Source organism: Falco naumanni, chromosome 3 (genome assembly GCF_017639655.2).
Source record: "Falco naumanni isolate bFalNau1 chromosome 3, bFalNau1.pat, whole genome shotgun sequence".
Taxonomy (NCBI): Eukaryota; Metazoa; Chordata; class Aves; order Falconiformes; family Falconidae; genus Falco; species Falco naumanni.
In genome coordinates, this window is record NC_054056.1 from 10835228 (window position 1) to 10853166 (window position 17939).

At 59.5% G+C, this 17939-nt stretch overlaps 3 protein-coding genes across 4 annotated transcripts; 2 read left to right on the forward strand and 1 right to left on the reverse strand.

The window, feature by feature from the left end:
• On the forward strand, positions 1–4690 carry EFHD2 (EF-hand domain family member D2; the record flags this gene model as incomplete). Its single annotated transcript, XM_040585677.1, has 4 exons — positions 1–158; positions 3159–3306; positions 3444–3578; positions 3719–4690. Coding segments are annotated over 4 exons (576 nt in total), but the record flags the coding sequence as incomplete, so codon positions are not given.
• Positions 4691–5192: 502 nt separating this feature from the next.
• LOC121084322 (chymotrypsin-C-like) lies at positions 5193–7058 on the forward strand. The gene is made up of 6 exons (XM_040585678.1): positions 5193–5262; positions 5707–5893; positions 5977–6102; positions 6186–6322; positions 6393–6538; positions 6642–7058. The coding sequence occupies exons 1-6, from the start codon at positions 5193–5195 to the stop codon at positions 7056–7058; spliced, it is 1083 nt and encodes a 360-aa protein (XP_040441612.1).
• Positions 7059–9543: 2485 nt separating this feature from the next.
• Positions 9544–17938, reverse strand: CASP9 (caspase 9). 2 transcript variants are annotated; one of them, XM_040585482.1, is made up of 10 exons: positions 17783–17938; positions 16447–16666; positions 15839–15886; positions 15598–15632; positions 14485–14667; positions 13658–13747; positions 12835–12982; positions 11586–11765; positions 11282–11391; positions 9544–10104 (listed from the first exon to the last, which is right to left on the reverse strand). In XM_040585482.1, the coding sequence occupies exons 1-10, from the start codon at positions 17912–17914 to the stop codon at positions 10012–10014; spliced, it is 1239 nt and encodes a 412-aa protein (XP_040441416.1). In that variant the 5' UTR covers positions 17915–17938; the 3' UTR covers positions 9544–10011. The 2 variants fall into 2 exon arrangements, with proteins under 2 accessions (XP_040441416.1, XP_040441417.1); XM_040585483.1 differs by lacking the exon at positions 15839–15886 and having other exon boundaries at positions 17783–17937.
• Position 17939: the final 1 nt, after the last annotated feature.

The following is a 17939-nucleotide window of genomic DNA, read 5'->3' on the forward strand; positions in this document are numbered from 1 at the left end:
GGCCGGGGGCCGGAGCCGGGGCCGGGTCCGGGCAGCCCGGTGGGGCGGCCGGGGGCCGAGGGCTCACCCGGGGGCGGCCGCCGCGTCTTCAGCCCCGCCGGGGAGTTCCGCGAGTTCTCCCGGCGGCAGCTCCGCGACATGGAGCGGCTCTTCCGACAGTGAGTACGGGCGGGGGGCGGCGGGGCAGCGGCCACGGCACCCGCACCCAGCGGGAGAGACCCCCGTTCCTCGCCGGAGGGAGCCCCGTTCATTGCAGGATGGACCCCCCGCACCTTGCGGGAGGGAGCCCCCCCATTCCGTGCAGGAGGGAGCCACTCATTCACTGCAGGATGGACCCCCTGTGCCTTGCCGGAGGGACCCCCCCGTTTATTGCTGGAGGGACCCCCCCCATTCCTTGCGGGACAGACACCCCTATGCCTTACATGAGGGACCCCCCCATTCATTGCATGAAGGACACCCCTATGCCTTTAGATGCGGACCCCCCCCCTCATTCCTTGCAGGAGAGACCCCCTGGCTCCTTGTGGAAGGCTCCCCCCCCAGCTCTATCTCTCTGCAGGAGGGATGCCAGGGGCTCCCCGTGCCCCCACCCCCCCCCATCCCACACTTTGCAGAGGAGGGATGCCAGGGGCTCCCCGTGCCCCCCCCCCCCCCCCCCATCCCACACTTTGCACAGGAGGGATGCCAGGGTCACCTCCCCCCCAGCTCCCTGCGGGAGAGATGCGTGTGCACCCCCAAACTGCTGCCAAAGGGATGCCCTGTCCCCCATCTCCTGTGAGGAGGGACCCCAGCACCTTGTGCTGAAGGCAGGGCGGGGGGGGGCTGGAGGAGCCTGCAGGTGACCCCCACTTCTTCGCCAGCAGCACAGACCCCGGCGGCTGCAGCGACGAGGGCAGGCGGCGTGTCCTCAGCATCCCTGGGTGCTGCGTGCCACCACGCGCGGCGGAGCGTGACTTCATGTACCAGCTCGGCCTGGGGGGAGGATGCTGGCAGCCGACAGTGAGCCCTGGAAATTTCCAGGGGGGGAGACAGAAATGGGGATGGCTCTGAGCCTGGTCATGCCAGGATGCGCACAAGTAACCGGGAGCGAGTGGGACAGCCCGGAGCATCCCCCCGGAGCATCCCCATAGAGCCATGGCATGTCAGGTGCTCCATGGCTCTGGGAGCCGTGGGTGAAGGCAGGGTGGTGGTGGGCTGCTGCCCCGCACCCTATCCAGCACCCTGCCATGTGGTCTTGTTCTGGCATGGCCGAGCGCTGGAGAAGGTGCAGGGAATGGAGGCGGCCAGCACTGAAGCACGAGGCTGGGGGTGTTTAGGGTGCTGGCAGCATGAGGAGCCCCCTGTTCCCCGCTACATCCCATTGCCTGGATGCAGCAGCGAGGACTGCAGCAGAGGGGAGCCCCCAGCAGGGCTGGGGGTCCCCACGGGGCACAGCGGTGGGTGGGTGTGGGTGCTCCGGCCACGGCGCAGATGGCGGTGGTGGAGCCTGGCCAGCGCTGCGCAGACGAGGGAGCCGGGTGTGCGAGGCAGACGTGTTTGCTCTGACAGCTGCAGCGTCTCACTGCAGCGAAAGGAGCAGCGCCGGGGCTGCGCGCCCACCGCCGAGGCGGCCCCCGGGGGGTTGGGAGCCAGAGGGGGGGTCTCCCAAGCAAGGGGTGCGTCAAGCCTGGCTCTGCCACGCTGTCCGTGCCACTGCCACAGTCCTTGTGACGTGGCCATCAGCTGTGCAGGGTAAAGTGACACATGGAAGGGTTTTTTTCTCTCCATAGGGGTGATGTTACCCATTGGGAGCTTCCCCGGGGAGAAGCAGAAAAGCAGCAGCATCCCTGAAAATCAGAGAGGAGGGTTGCGGGGAGTGAGGCAGCGCCCTGCCATCAGAGGAAGGCTTAGGGGACGAAGTGGCAGGGCCAGGCTAGCAAACTTGCCCCTTGCAGAGAAACTCGCTGCCCAGTGCTCCGAGAGGGGTCTCGGAGGCAGAAGTGAGCGGGGCTGGCCCTGGTTCGGGCCCCAGCAGCGTGGGGGAGCAGGAAGGTGATGCTGGCAGCACGGACAGAGCAGACCGCAGCGGGAAGGTACAAATGAGTCATGGACCTGCAGTGTGGGGAGCCGGGTGCTCTGCGGGGCTGCTGCAGCGCCTGCAGGCACAGGAAAGAGGAGCCACGAAAAACAAAAAGGCAACACACCAAAAAAAAAAAAAAGAAAAAAAAAGAAAGGAAAAACCCAAAAAAGCCCTGTCACGACAGGTGCAGCTGCGTAGGTGCTCATCTACTTCTGCAACGTCCTGGGATGTGCCGCAGGGCTCTCCTCTTGTGCCCATGCCATGGAGCCGTACGAAGTGCTGTGCCACGCTGTGCCAAGAGGTTCTGGGGCAGGGGACCGTGTGCCACCAGCACAGACAGCAGAGGGGTGGGCTGCCAGCCCCGGGTGGGTGGGAGGCTGGATGGGATGGTGGCAGGGGGCCGAGAAGGGGCATCCCTGTGGGGTCTGTCAGCAGGTTCGGTAAGCAGCAGTGCGCCTGGGTCTCCTGGTCAAGGCTGGGCACCTGGCTGGGGCTGGAGCATGGATGCCAGGGGGCTCTGGGCAGGCGGGACCTGGGGGTGTCATAGGGAGGAGGAGGAGGTGGTGGTGGCTGTGCTGAAGAGCTCCTGGTCCCCACAGCCCAATGGACAGGAGCTGCTGGGAGCACCCACACAGCATCACACCCCTGGGAGCCAGGCAAGCTGCCGGTTCTGCTGAGAGGACAGGGGGCTGTGGCCAAGGGATGATGTGGGGAGCAGCACCTGGTGGGCTTAGTGCCGTAGCTGTCATCCCTTGTAGCAGCCGAGGGGAGTGTGCGCTCAGGCTCCCAGTTTGCGGAGCCAGCAGCAGGTTTGGCAGCATCCCGGGAGGTTTTCCTGCCAAGTGCCGCACAGCAGCAGAAACGATTCCAGATGATGCTCTGGGGAGCTGTTAGCGGTTCGCTGGCAGCTTCCCCCGCGGTCTGGCAAGCCGCCCGAGAGCGTCACTGCCCCGGTCCGTGCCATCCTCTCCATGCCTGCTGCTTCGCTCCCCAGGTAGCGTGGGCACAGGGTGCTGGGTGGGCACAGAGGGCCGGTGCCAGGGTGGCTGCATGCGCTCTGTGTCCTGCTGCCGTGTGACAGGACTGTGCCTCCTTCCCGCAGGTACGACGCAGGGAAAGATGGCTTCATTGACCTGATGGAGCTGAAGCTGATGATGGAGAAGCTGGGGGCTCCACAGACGCACCTGGGCCTGAAGAACATGATCAAGGAAGTGGACGAGGACCTGGACAGCAAGCTGAGCTTTCGGGAGGTGAGGGGCTGGGAAGCTCTGTGCTGCCAGGGAGGTGACCCGAGGGCTGCTCCGCTCAGGGCTGGGCTGGGCTGGGGGGGGAGGTCGTGGTGGCTTGGTGGTCTCGAGGGAGCTGACACCACCCTCTCCCCTTGCAGTTCCTGCTGATTTTCCGCAAGGCAGCAGCGGGCGAGCTGCAGGAGGACAGCGGGCTGCACGCCCTGGCCCGGCTCTCCGAGATCGATGTCTCCACGGAGGGGGTGAAGGGCGCCAAGAGCTTCTTTGAGGCCAAGGTGAGGCAGTTGTGGGGACACTGGGTCGGTGATGGGCAAAGGTTCTTGGTGCTGGCTCGCTGGGGACAGGGGGTGAAGATGGTGGGGGGAGCAGCAGCAGGGGTCTCGTGGGACCCAGCTGGACGTGTCCCCCTCGGCAGGTGCAAGCCATCCATGATGCCAGCCGCTTTGAGGAGGAGATCAAGGCAGAGCAGGAGGAGAAGAAGAAGCAGGCGGAGGAGCTGAAGCAGAGGAAGGCGGCGTTCAAGGAGCTGCAGTCCACCTTCAAGCAGTGACGGGCACCGGCGCGGGGCTGGGCAGGACTGGGCTGCGGTGCCCGAGCTGGGAACGCCGTGTGTGCCGAGTGGCCGGGAGCGCTGCCCGAGCCACGTGTCACCTGTGAATCCCGACGGGCGGGCTCGGGGCCGGGCTCAGCACACCAGCACCAGCCACTTGGCCCTGGCTCCCCGTCTCCTTGCTGTGGTGTCTGTCCGTCTTGTTTGTGCTCCCCTGTGTCCCCAGCGTGTCCCCCCGCCGAGCTGCTCCCACCCCAAAGGGCAGCAGCACCCCATCCCCTGCCAGGGGTTGCTGCTGCTGGGGCCCCTGTCCCTGGGCTGTTGTGCGTGGCGCGTGCACTGTGAGCTTTGTAGGGTGGGGGCTACCCGGGTGGGTGTCACAGTGGCTGTGCTGGCTCGGTGCCCGTTGGCCGCTGCTGGCCATGGTCTCTGTGTCCGGCACGCTGCCGGTGAGCGTGCCGAAGGCCAGGTGCCGGCAGAGGGGCTCTGTGCGTGTGTGGGCACCCAGGGTCGGTGCCCACCCCGCGGGTGCAGCCCCCAGGGGGCTGAGCGCCGTGGCACCCACCTGCCTGTGTCTGTGTGTCGGGGGGCAGCTGCTGGCTCACCAAGCTGCGTTACGGTTGCGTGCGCCGTGTCCAGCCCAGGAGGGCGAGTGGTGGAGCCTCGAGCAGGTCCCGTTGGGCGACTGAGTCTCCCATGTTTGGGGGGGAGGGGGCGGGGTGGCTGTGAAGAGGCACATCTGTCCCGCCGTGTCCCCTGAGCAGCGGTACTGGGGGAGGGAGCTGTGTGTTGTTTTTTTTTATTTTAATCCCAAATAAATATTATATTTCGTAAGCACGCTGGGTGCCTGTGCGGCGAGCTGAGGCATGGCTGTGTCTGGGGGGGGGAACGGGGGTGCTCGGGTGGGGGGAAGGGGTCTGTGGCTGAGACATCCAGCTGCTGGTGCTGGGGGTCAGCCTCCCCGTGGGCAGGCAGTGGCGACGGGCACTGAGCTGTGGCAGTGCCAGGCTGGCAGCGTGGGAAGCGGTTGGGGCCCGCTCCAGGTGTGTGGATGTGGCACAATGGCAGGTTTTTCAGCATCACTGCGGGTATCGGCCTGTGTGCCCAGCGGCTGCCCCCCTCCGCTGGGGGCTGGCCAGCCTTGGCAGCACAGAGCGTGAGACAGGAGCGCAGCAGCATGGGGGTGGTGGGGGCTGGGGTGGCCACGTCCTGAGGCAGCCGGTGCTGGAGGTTGGGGGTGCAGCTGGGCTGGCCGACTCCCCACCCCCTCCCCCCACCCCCAGCACAGAGCGGCATGGTTGGGGGGTCTGTCCAGCAGCTGTCCCCAGGTTGGGGCCAGATGTCCCTGCTGTGTGATGGCACGGTACCGGCGCGTGGTGGGCAGATGGGGCCGTTCCCAGGCAGCACAGGTGAGGGTGATAAGATGGGACGATGGGGCGATAGGGCTGGGGTGCCCTGCCCCCACCGGCGTGGGACAGTCCCCACATGTTGGTGGCAGCAGGGGTGACGCCAAGGTCTCTGCTGCTGGTGGCAGTTGTGGCAGGCACTATAAGAGGGGCAAGCAGCTGTGGCACGGCAGCTCGGGACTGCACGACCATGCTGGGGGCTCTGTGTCTCGCTGTGCTGCTTGGCTATGGTGGGTGAGGGCAGGGGATGGGGGTGGGGGGGGGGGGGGGGTGGGGAGATGGCACCCCAGCACAGGCTGTGGCCCTGGGTGCTGGTGGCAGCTGAGGTCCCTTTCCCGGGTGTCCTGCAGCCTACGGATGCGGTCAGCCGGCCGTGCCGCCACTGCTGGGCACCCGCGTGGTAGGCGGTGAAGATGCTCGGCCCCACAGCTGGCCTTGGCAGGTAAGGGGTGGGAGGGAGGCATGGGGATGGGGGGGGGCATGGGGATGGGTGCGGGGGACACCCCTGTGCTGACGCTGTGCTTCTACCCTCCCAGATCTCGCTGCAGTACAGCCGCAACAATGCTTGGCACCACACGTGCGGCGGGACCCTCATTGCCCCCAACTGGGTGCTGACAGCTGCCCACTGCATCAGGTGGGTGCTGGGGGTGGGGGTCGCAGCGGGGAGGGGGACAAGACATTTGTGGGGACTGACACCCCCTTCTCCCCATCCGGCAGCTCTAGCATGACGTACCGCGTGGTGCTGGGCAAGCAGGTGCTGTCGCAGGAGGACGAGCCGGGCTCGCTGGCCGTGGGCGTTGAGAAGATGATCGTGCACGAGAAGTGGAACTCCTTCTTAATCATGTAACGGCTGGGACGTGGTGGGGGCAAGCAGGGGGACGTCGTGGCTGGGGTCCCTCAGCCCCATGGCTCGGCTTTCCCCGCAGCAATGACATCGCGTTGATCAAGCTGGCGCAGGAGGTGGAGGAGAGCGAGACCATTCGTCCCGCCTGCCTGCCGCCCGCCGGCCTGGTGCTGGAGAACAACTACCCCTGCTACGTCACCGGCTGGGGACGCCTCCGGAGTAAGCGTGGGGTCCCTGGGGAGGAGTCGGGGGGCAAGGGGGCGCGGGGTACAAGGTGCTGTCGTTGCAGCGAACGGGCCTCTGGCTGACGTCCTGCAGCAAGCCCTGCTGCCCGTGGTGGACCACGCGACCTGCTCCAAGCGAGACTGGTGGGGCAGCACGGTGCGCACCACCATGGTGTGCGCCGGCGGCGATGGCGTGGTCTCCGGCTGCAATGTGAGTGTTGGCACCACGAGGCGGGGGGTGCCCCCGGCTGGAGGGGGTGGGCTGGCCGGGGTGCCCAGGAGTGGCGGTAGCAAGCGTCTGTCCGTCTGGGCAGGGGGATTCGGGCGGCCCCCTGAACTGCCAGCGCAACGGGCTCTGGGACGTGGACGGCATTGTCAGCTTTGGCTCCGGGCTGAGCTGCAACATGATCAAGAAGCCGACGGTATTCACGCGGGTGTCCGCCTACATCGACTGGATCAACGAGGTGGGTGCTCCATCCCCTGCCCCCGCGGAGGGCCGGACCACGCTGTCCCCATCCAGGCCAAGGTCTCCCCCCAACCCGCGCCGTGTCTTGTCGTTGGCAGAAAATGAGCACGAACTGAGGCGGCTGCACGTGGTGCAACAGATCTCAAGCGTGATAAAGGCAAAAGTGCTGAAAGGACCTTGTGTGTCCCACTGGTTATTTGGGCGGGTGGGGGGTGGAAATCATGTGGTGGGGCTGGGGGCAGACCCCCAGGGCTGTGGCCAGTGACAGCAGGGTTCGGCCCGTGCGCTCGGGAAGGTCTCCCCACTGCGCAGCAGGGCTGGCCAGGTTCCGGGGGGGGCTGAGGAGGGGGGGGGCAGCCATCCCACAAACTGCCCCCGGTTGGGGAGTGGGATCCACACCCAGGGCTGAGCTGAGGGGCTCACAGCTTAGCTGGTGGTTTGGGGGGAGAGGGGGTGGGGTCTGGCTGGGGGGTCTTGGGGGGCTCCAGGGAAACCAGTTGGTCTTTGAGGGGGGGGTGGATCTACCTTTAGGGAATGTGGCTGGCCCTGGGAGGTTTTGGGGGACCTGACTGGCACTGGGCTACCTGAGGGCAGCTGATTTTTAATGGGGGGTCTTGAGGGGCCTGGGTTGGTCCTGGGGGGCCTGCTGGGGTGGGGGATGACTTGAGAGAGCCCAGCTGCAGCTGGAACTCCTGGGAGCTGCCTGGCCTGGCCCATGCTGGCTCCAGAACCTGCGACGTGGCCCAGGAGCTGGGCATCTTACTGAGGATCTTCTTCCACAGTGGCTGGAGCCACGGGGTGGGGGAGTGCTGCTCTGTGGGTCTTGGCTGTGGGGTCTCTTGAATGAGCTGGAGCTGCCACAGGGGAGATGTGGGGTGTTCCGGGGAAAGAGGCGACCATGGCAATGGCAGCAGGTGGGAAGAGGCTGCCGGGGAGGTGTGGAGGGGTGCCACACCGCATACCCCTGAGTGGAACCACTCACCATCTCATCGCGGCTGCCGGAGCCCAGCAAGGAGCCTGGTGATGGAAGGACGAGCAGAGATGGATGGCAGGAGTGCCTGGAGCTCTGCGGGGGACCTGATGGGTGGTGCCTGGCTTAGGAGTCATACTGCCACCGGATCAGCATGCGACACCATCACCGGATTGGCAAACACCACCATCACCTGCACAGGACCAGCGGCAGGGCCGTGTGAGCCCCCTGCCCAGGTCTGGGCTTGCCAGTGTCTTCAGGGACCATGTGGCACTTCCCAGCGTGGCCAGGGGTGTAGGCCTCACTGGAATCGACAAATAAAATCCTGGGAAACCTAAGGCCTAAGAGTTCTCCCCCCCTGCGCTGTTGTTTTCCACCATAACATGGAGAGGGGTAAGACATCAGAAAACCCAAAAACCTTCTGCCCCAGCAGGGGGAAACCCAGGCAGAGTGGGGAGCAAGGGGGTGGAACAGAGGGGGAAGCAGAGAACAACAGGGAGAAAGACAGGAGAGAAAAAAAAAAAAAAGAGTAAGGAGGCTCAAAGGCACTGGCACAGGGGAGTTCTCTCAGCTCCAAGAGCCAAAAAGATGGGAGGGGAAAAAGGGAGAAAGGGGGGTGGGACAGAGGAGTAACATAATCGGAGCCGGGGGCTGGTTGTAAAGAGGTGTAAAACAGTGCAAAGCAAAAAAAAAAAGCTAAATACAGAGCAGACAGAGGAAAACTGGGGGGACAAAACACAGACCGTAGGAAGGTTGATGGGCGAAAGATAAGGAGGGACATGGAGGGACAGGGAAAGACCAGGCAGGAGGAAGACACTGGGGGGAAAACGAGTGGGCACTCAGAGACAAGGGGCCATCTGCCACAGGGGGAACCCAGCTCTTGCCACCCCATGCCAGAGCCATGCTGGCACCCACCATCCCAGCAACTGTGCTCCAGCCACCGGGGATGCTCCAGCCACCCCACACCCTGGGGACACAGGGAAGGCACCGCTGTGGCACTGGGCTCTCACAAACACCCTGGGCATGGGCAGGGCCATCACAGCCACATCCCAGCTCCAGATGGGGCCTGCCACTAGTTGTGAGGTCACTGTGCCAAACTGCCTCAAAGCACCCAAAACACTCCCAAAAATAAAACAAACCATGAAAATACCCAGCGACTGCAAAGGCAGAGCAGATGTTCCTGGGTTCCCCCTGTGAATCCCCAAGCATCCCTCGCTCCCCACAGCAGCACAGAGGCAAAGGGTCACAGCTCGATCTGCCTTTGCAGCGCCAAAACCCTCGCACGGTTTCCCAAGAGCATAAATCAGCCCACAGGATGAAGACGGGCTGGGCAGCCACTTGTGCAGCTCTCCGCAGCACACACAGCAGCTCGCCAACACTTCCCTTCCCCACCTACATACCCAAAGGCAGCTGCAGCTCCTGAGAGCAGCTCCTTGGTCTCCAAGGATGCTTTTGCCCCAAAATCGCACAAACATCCAGGGTTTCTGACCTGAAACCATCACTGCAGCAGCTCGTCAGGGCAAGTGCTTTAACTCAACTCCAATCTTTAAAGAAATCCTCCTGTTTCCCCGCTGTAACTCCAGTTCTGCCTACAATTGACTTCCTGAAAGAACAGGAGCTGCCTTCTCTATCTGCTGGTGTGGCCACGTTAGAGAAACACTACTGGTTAGAGCAGCAGGCTCAAAATTTGTGTGAGCGAGGTTTTTCTGGCTCTTCCCATTTCAGGGGAGCCTTCAGGAGATGCTGAAATCACATTCACAAGATGGAACAGACAAGGAAATGCCAACACTAAAGATGTCTTTCCTCTTTCATTACAAATTATTGAAAACGAGAACTATCAACTGCAAAAATCATGTCATTCCACTTAAGGGCCAGACCTCAATTCCGTCCATTGGTTACTGGCAAAGACACAAAATGACTCTGAAGCTGAGCATGGCTGCATCACGACGAGCTAGAGGCACTGTCTTCTGTTAGCACAGAGGCTCCGGGCCGGCACGTGCCTGTCAAAGGACCTTCCTTCACACCCGTCCCTGCTCCGTCTTGAATGTTTCCCATCGGCACAGCGCCATTCTCTGTCTTACCTCTACTTCGCAGCAAGGACAGCGTTGGCAGGTTACGTTTCTCAAGACAAACATCTCAACAGACAAAGGGCTCCAGGAGCATCAATGCCGAGCACCGGTGGGCGCAGATTTCATCCGGCCGCAGGGAAGTAACGCTCGCACTCAGCGGGCACCTCGGAGCTCAGGCATCATTTGCACATGAAGAAGAATCTCTTCCGGAGAAAGTTAAAACAGCCTGGGATCTGCTTGTACCTCTCCTTGGCAGAGACAGCGTTTGCCACCTAAGAACAGAAGGAGAGCGGTCAAGGAGTGGGACGCTTCTCTGAGCTGTGCATCAGGGCACAGCCTCTCTCATGGGAAGCATGGCAACGAGGACAGGGAATGGGACTGTGGGACAGGAGGGGGGCAGGTCTCCTCAAATGAGATGTTTTCACCCACAAAAACAAAAGGCGCTCGAGGGAATGTGGCCTTTCGGGAAACGCCGGCTGTATCAGGCACGGCTGCCCGTGATGGGTGATTCTCAGCAGGTGCCCCAACTCCTTTTTCTCCCTTTGGGTGTTCACTTAGGAGCAGATTCCCTTTCCACCCATTTTCTTCCAGACACACCTGTCATTTCCCCATGGTTGCTTCCCTCAAGCCAAATGCCAGCCAGTGGAGAAAGGGTCTCGCACCACTCCCCTGACATTGATGGCTGCCATGCTGCCGCCACGTGCCAAAGCAGCACCGTGACATCAGGAAAATGACAAAAAAGGAGGTCCTCTCCCCTGTCACCTCCACCTAAGACTTTTCTTCTCTTACCCACAGAGACCAGGAAAGGCGTCTAGAAGTACCTACGCTCATCCCCACCTTTGGCAACCTTCTCTAGCCAACAGGGCATGCACAGGAAAGCATTCGTTAGCCACATGGGTTCCACGTTCCCTGCGTGTTGTGCTCCTCGCTCAATGGGACACACAAACACAAACATGGCATCATCTTCCCAAGGGCGAGATGCTCCTCAGGACTTACCACGGTGTGACAGGAGCACCAGAGAGAAAAAGAGCACCTGCAGAGATTTCCAGGCACAAGAGATCTGGCGGGACTTCCCCAAGGATGTGCTCTGCCTGGACACGTAGTGGCACGCTTATGACGGTGCCCACAGTGCCATCAGCTTGGGCTTTTGAGAATGGGGTGAGCCATGTCATTTCTTAGCAGTTTCCTCGGAAAAAGATTATAGTCCCTACATCCCAGATAACTTTTCACTAGAGAAACCTCAAGGCAGTTTTTGGCAGATTGAGGCCAGATGTTTTCTTTGTTATTAGACCTCTACCCAGTAGCTCCAACTAGCCACTGCCCAAACTGAATGCTCAAGACCATCCTTGCTGGTTTTTAAGCATAGGCCTCCACGTCCTCGCTGATCGCAGCTCTCACTGCTTCTTTCACTACAACTACAAAAAGCAGGGAAAAAAATAAGGCATTTACCTGCAGCAACATGTTCAGCAGGTGTTCTGAATGGGCATACTGCTCCAGCACAGCGTCCAGTGCTTCCACATACCACGAGCCACTCGATGCCTCCCTCCAGGAGACAAAACCTGCAGAGAAAGAACGAGAACATTTCTGCTAAAGTTAGTCTTCTGTTCTCGCCTGACCGAGTCACTGCTGCTCCCTGGGTGCTGTCTCGGATGGAGCCAGTTGCCCCTAACTGCCCCTGACTTTGGCTGCAAAGCTTCAACCTTCTTGGCTAATCCCCCTGTAGCTGGCAAAGGATTTGCGTGGGCTGGCTCACCTGGAAAAGTTGAGTAGGAGACCAAGATATCACTGGGTGTGGGCAAACTGGCTATGGCGTCTGGCTCGTCCATGTTCCCCGACAGACCCCGAAAAGGAGTCGCATCCGACTCCAAAGCACCTCCAGGAGCTTCATCTCTGGGCAACTCGTAATCCACCGTGACGCCTTGATCTTTTTGCTCTGCAAAAAAAAGGCAACAAGACAGTCCCTAAAGTTCATCTTACTCCAGCGTTCACCGATAGTACATCTTCTGTTAAGATGAAAAAAACATGTGTAACGAAAAAAAAAAAAAGAATAAAAGGTCTCCAACGACACCAAGCTTTTTGGCCCTTTGGCTGTGCTGGTTGAAACGGAGCCACTGGCAACTCACACCAAAGCCCACGGAGAATCACTGCAGTTGGAAAATACCTTTATGATCATCCTGTCCAACTGTAAAACACTGTCTTGAAACAAAAAGGACTGTGCCAGACATCTTACTACTGGGATGGGGTGGAATATACATATATATATCCTGTGGCCATCAGCTGAATTACTCTATGCTAGTAATTTAGTGAAGGCCTAAACATGCAGCGAATGTCCCTCTGTGCTTTTTAAAAAGGTCTGTTTTCCTGAGAAATATCTGGGAAATACATTCAGTTGGCTACTTCGGGGATGTAAGAGTCTTCCTCCAACCTGGGAGGGGGAAACCCAAAATACTCCCTCATCCCATCAAATACCTAGCCTGTCAGCCAGTTAGTAAAAATTGCCTTGGCATCTGCAGAGCGCAAAACAAAAGGTTTGAGGAGGTGAGGACAATCTCCTTAAAAGTCAATTCAAGGAGTTTGGGATGGCAAGTTTACCCAACCTTTGTCTGAAAAGGAGTTTCATGCTCTCGACCCATTTGCACAGACCTTCCACTGGGAAAACTCCCTGAGGTCTGTGTTTCCCTCCCGGCTTCACAGCCTAAGACCTGGAGCAGCTGCTTGATGTGCACCGCAGTTGCTCCCCTCCTTCTTTCCTGCATCCCTTCCATACAGAAAAACCGTTCTGGCACGCACAGATCAGTCCCACCCTCCTTCGAGAAGCCGGTGTCCGAGCCTTCAGACTCCATCTGCACCAGTGGTCAGGACGCATGGCCAAAGGCAAGAGAAGAGAGCCAGAGAGACAGGTGACGAACAAAAAGGAACAACAGGCCAAAGCCTAACCGCGTCTCTGAAGCCTGCTCACGCCCAACAGCCAATTCGCCACCAGAACCGAAACAAAGATTCACCTCCGCCACAGGCCTGGATGAAGAAGAGTTTGGGCTTTCCTCTCAAGCTCGGGCAATTGGACCCATTGAAATAGTTCACAATCTTTTCTATTGGAATGGGTTTTCCATCCGTTCCGTAAACGGCTCCGGGAAACTGAATATGGCTCGTCTGTAAGAGGAAAATCCAGGAGCTAGTAAGGCGGAAGGCAAGGCCAGTTCCGAGGGAGCCCTAAAGGCACCAGACCAAATCTCACTTCCTCGTGTTGGTGTGAAGGCGTGCACCACGCCAGGGCGAGGGGACACCCGGGAGTCGTTTGACATGTACTGAAACCCAGCCATCCAACTCCTGTTATCCACCTCCTATCCCACCTCCTCCAGCGACGGGGTTCTTCATCCTCTGGGATAGTGGGCATGTAACATGCCCCATCTTCATAACAACTTCTCTCCTCATCCTTTGAGGCCTCTGCCTTGCAAGGAACAGGCTTTACAACTAACTGTGTCTCCTCCATCAGAGCCAGAGAAACAGGAAGGGCCAAACGACTATGGCGTGAGGGTTCGCGCTACCTCCCTTCACTCACAGCCTGGCATTTGGCTCTGTGTTATACACCCCAGCCTCCAAAATGGACCACGCTTGTCCACAGGCAACACCAGACGAGCTGTAAAAGCTCCGTTTTCTTTCACCCAGATAGGAGAACATAACTCCTTGCAATGTACTGTGGCAGCAGAACGGCCCTCAAATCAGTCACAACAGACCGTTTCCCTCTCTCCTGCCCTGCGGGGAATCAACCCCTGCCCACGCAGGCAGCCAGCCTAATGAGGAAAAGGAGAGATGCGACAAACCCACCTGACAGCCATGGGAAAGGATGACCACCACGCAGCAGTCCAAGGCACTGTGGTCCCGCCGTGCCAGCTTCAGCAGCTCCAAAATCATTTCCTACGTGGAGAACGTCATGGTAAGCACTTTTTCAAACCATACCTCAGCCACAAATTACTGCTGGGCTGGCTCTTACCCATCCATTGCAGCTGCACCGCTCAGAAAGATCTGGTCCGTCTCTTGGCCACAGAATAACCCACACCCCACATACAGGCAGCAAAAGGCAGCAGTGTTTCTGTGGCTCCACCTTATTTAACATTAGTTACTTTAATTACATAGGTTTCTCTCCTTGCTGCGTTCTTTGTGACACAGCAACGTAAACCAAACTACACTTCCATGTGATTTAGCCACTGAAAAGCACTACTGCCAATTAAGGGACAGCAGGCGAGCAGAGAACCTCGTTCTACATTTGACAGCTGATCCAGATGACTAAGTTCCCCCTGCCACTTCCAGTAATGGCCGAGGACCGTAGGGACAGGCAACTTGCATCCCCAGCCGCACACAACCCAGGGGCTGGCAGAGCTACACAGAGTAACAGGCTCAGCTGCTTCCCTACAGATCGCAAGGAGGAATCAAAGTTCAGGCAGAAGGGTGAAAGCACGCAAGGGCCTCTCTCCTGCAATCACAGCTCGACAGTAACAAAGAGGATGCAAGTGGTCGGTTATTTCTTTGCACAGCACAAGCTGGGGCTTTCGGCGTGCTGCCACCACAGGGGTACAGCCCGCAACACATGACAGCAGTCACTTCCAGGGGCTCGCCACTCGTCCCTCGTGTTAGCTGGACACGGTCGGCCTCACCTGAGCTTTCAGATCCCGTCGAGTCTGGACGTCAAAGCACAAGGCCTTAAAGCGCTTCTCCAGCTTCTCGCAGTCCACGTCAGAGCCATATCGAGTTGACAGATCCAGTTCTGAATCTCTACTGAAGTTGACGTTATTAAGGATCAGGCAGTGTCCGCATGGGTTTGCTTTCAGTTCATAAACCTGCCAAGCACACACCGCAATTAAACACCCTCTTATTTGGAGTTCTTACTGGCTAATCCAGTGGGACATGGTGCCAACAAGCAAGGCAATTCCTTCAAGCAGCTCATTTCACAGGTTTTGCGTTTCCCCAGGCCGACGGCAAGATAAGAGCATCTGCTCTCCACACACACGTCATTATCAGCTGCTGGGGAACACAAACCCACCTGCCAGATGGGGGACCGCCTTTGTGGAAAACTGGCCACTGCTTTACCCACAGCGTCTCCCATGGCAAGTTGAAGATCCTGGGAGGTTTCTTTAGGCATTGCCACCAAACCTCACCATGAGAGTCCACGTAAGGAGCCAAGAGAACAGGCAGATAACTCTCCCAGAGACTCAGCTCTACCATCAACAACAGCACCACGGCAATTTTACAAAAGCTACCCAAACACCCACACCACTACAGCCAGGAGCCTTACACATACATGGCCAAACCGTTCCCTGTGTGTCAGACACCCACAGGCTATCGGAAGGCAACTCCAGACACGTTCACGATACCCACTTCCCTGTGCATTTCCCAATGCGCCAAAGCACACTGCACACCTTCATCTCTATTTTCCTGGCGTCCGCCTCTCAATGCTATGATTACTAAGTCTAAACACCACTTTGCAGACAACACATGACTCAGTGCATTCAGAAATTAAGCATAAGTGTTAGCTCTAAGATACATTATTTTTGTCACAGCTGCAATAATCTTTATGGAGGAGCTGGCTAATGATTTACCTGCCCCAAGCCCCTATCAGCCCTGTTACAGCAGCATCGGCCTCGGAGCTATCACTCAGATAACACAAAGCAAGAACCAGCTATCCCAGGGTTATTTTCAGTAGCCACCCACAAGGCATGGAGCTTTGGCTTAATAGGGAACACTTCGGGAATGCCTAAACAAGTACTTACCAGGTCATGGTTCCTTTTATCAATGTCCAGACCACCTACAACACACAACAGACACACAGTAGTTAGCCCTCCACTCTCCATGATGAGACATCGTACACTTTCCACTCCAATTTCATATAGATCCTTCTCTGCCACCTGTGATGTGTCAGCACCACATACCAACTCCCCCTTCCCGCCCGCTGCATGGCAGAAATGAGCGCTCAGCATGCCCTCTCTCTGGAAGAGCCGGGATGCAGCTTACCCCAGGCTGGTGCAGGAGGTATTCGAGGTCTTTCACTCTCAGCTTGGACTGGGATGGACAAACGTGCAGGAAAGTTTCCATATGTAACAACACAGAACCGTCAGGCTTTGTGTTCTCCCCCTTCCCATTTCATGCTCCAAATAAACAAGCCAGGGTCCCCAGAAGGACCCAAGCCAACAGCCACCTGTCACAGTAGCCCTGTGGCAAGGCTGCGATACACCATCACATCCATTTTCCCCTTCCCAGCGTTCAATGGACTAAGGTTTCTTCTTACAACTGCAACGGCTGCATCTGCTCACAGATTCAGCAGAGCACAAGGTGGTGAAGACATTACAAAATCTGTTTTCACAGAGGTACTGCAGAGGTCATATGCAAAAATAAAGAGAAGGAAGCTCCTCACACTGCAAGCACATAGCCCAAGCTCAAAGGCTTCTGCTGCTAGAAAGCATGATGTTCTTTCAACAGCTCTGCATAGTCCCCTCTATGAGCCACGCTCCAGGACAACAAAAACCAGGACTTTGCACGCTAACACCCATGGCAAGAGGGATCCCAGCTGCCACACCCCAAGCTACTGTTTGCCCAGAAAAGACTGTGCCCTTGATACTTACTTTTATTATGCTTCTCTCTACGTAAGTCCAGCTCGACAGGCCTCAGGTCTATCGGCTGCAGTGGTGCTGGCAGGCATTCGCACTCCTCAATCAGCATGTCCGCGAGGTCACCCTGTCCAGTGTCCCGCAGGATCGAGAGGAATACAGGAAAAGCCTGCTTCCCTCGAGTCTCCAGGTCGATGACCAGCTGCCGGGCTTGCTCTCCTCGGCTGCCGGCGCTCTGCAGAGGAGGAAAGCCCAGGCATGTTTCCCCAGGCCGAGGCACAGCACCTGGCCGGCTGTTCCAGCTGGCACCCAGAGAAGGGAACCGTGGGGATGCATGCTGAGCACACCTCCCCGGGGCAAGCGAGACCAAGAGCCAGCGGACAGCCACAGAGACCCCAGCAGCCACCCCAACCCCAGCCCTGACCCCTTCCATCCACCCAGCCTTGCTGAGGACACGTAGCTGCAGTCCACCCTCAGGCTTGGAGGGAAAGGCAGGAGGGGGCACCCCCAGCCCCTACCCAGGGGACACAGTGGCACCCCCCAGCTCGTCGGCAGCGCACGGGACAAGGTAAGACACCCCCAGGCCTGTCCCCAGTAACAAGAGGGGAATTGGGGGGCCTGTGCCTGGCACTGGCTGGGGCAGGCGGCAGTTCTTACACCTCTTACCTGCAAGGCCCGGGCTGGGGAGAGACAAGGGCCACTCCCGAGGCCTGTCACCAGGCTGAGGGGACACACAGCTCTCCCTCGGGCCTGTCACGGGGTTGAGGGGACACAGAAGCCTCCCTTCAGCCTGTCACCAGGGTAACGGGACACAGGGCCCTGCCTTGGGTCTGTCACCGGGCTGAGGAAACACAGGGGCCACCCCCTTGGGTGAGGGGACATGGAGGTCTCCTTAGGCCTGTCACTAGGGTGAGGGAACATGGGGCCACCCTCCTCCAGGTCTGTCACAAGGGTGAGGGGAGACAGGGCCTTCCCTTGGGCCTGTCACCAGTGCTGAGGAGACACGGAGGCCTCCCCCGAGCCTGTCACTAGGCTGAGGGGGACACGCGGGCCACCCCCCCGGGGTGAGGGGACACGGAGGCCTCCCCCCAGGCCTGTCACTACGCTGAGGGGACACGGGGGCCACCCCCCCGGGGTGAGGGGACACGGAGGCCTCCCCCAGGCCTGTCACTACGCTGAGGGGACACGGGGGCCACCCCCCCGGGGTGAGGGGACACGGAGGCCTCCCCCAGGCCTGTCACTACGCTGAGGGGACACAGGAGCCACCCCCTTGGAGCTAAGGGGGCACGGGAGCCACACGGCCCGTGCCTGTCCCCGCGGGGCGGGGTCCCGGGGGCCGCCCCCAGCCCACCTGGATCTCCTCGACCATGGGGCGGGTGAAGAGGCCGCGCTGCTCCAGCGGGTCCCAGAGCGGCGCCACCCGCAGCGCCTCCACCAGCCGCGGCCGCCCGCGCCGCAGGGCCCGCCGCTGCGCCTCCTCCATGGCGGCGCCGCTCTGCCCGCCCGCC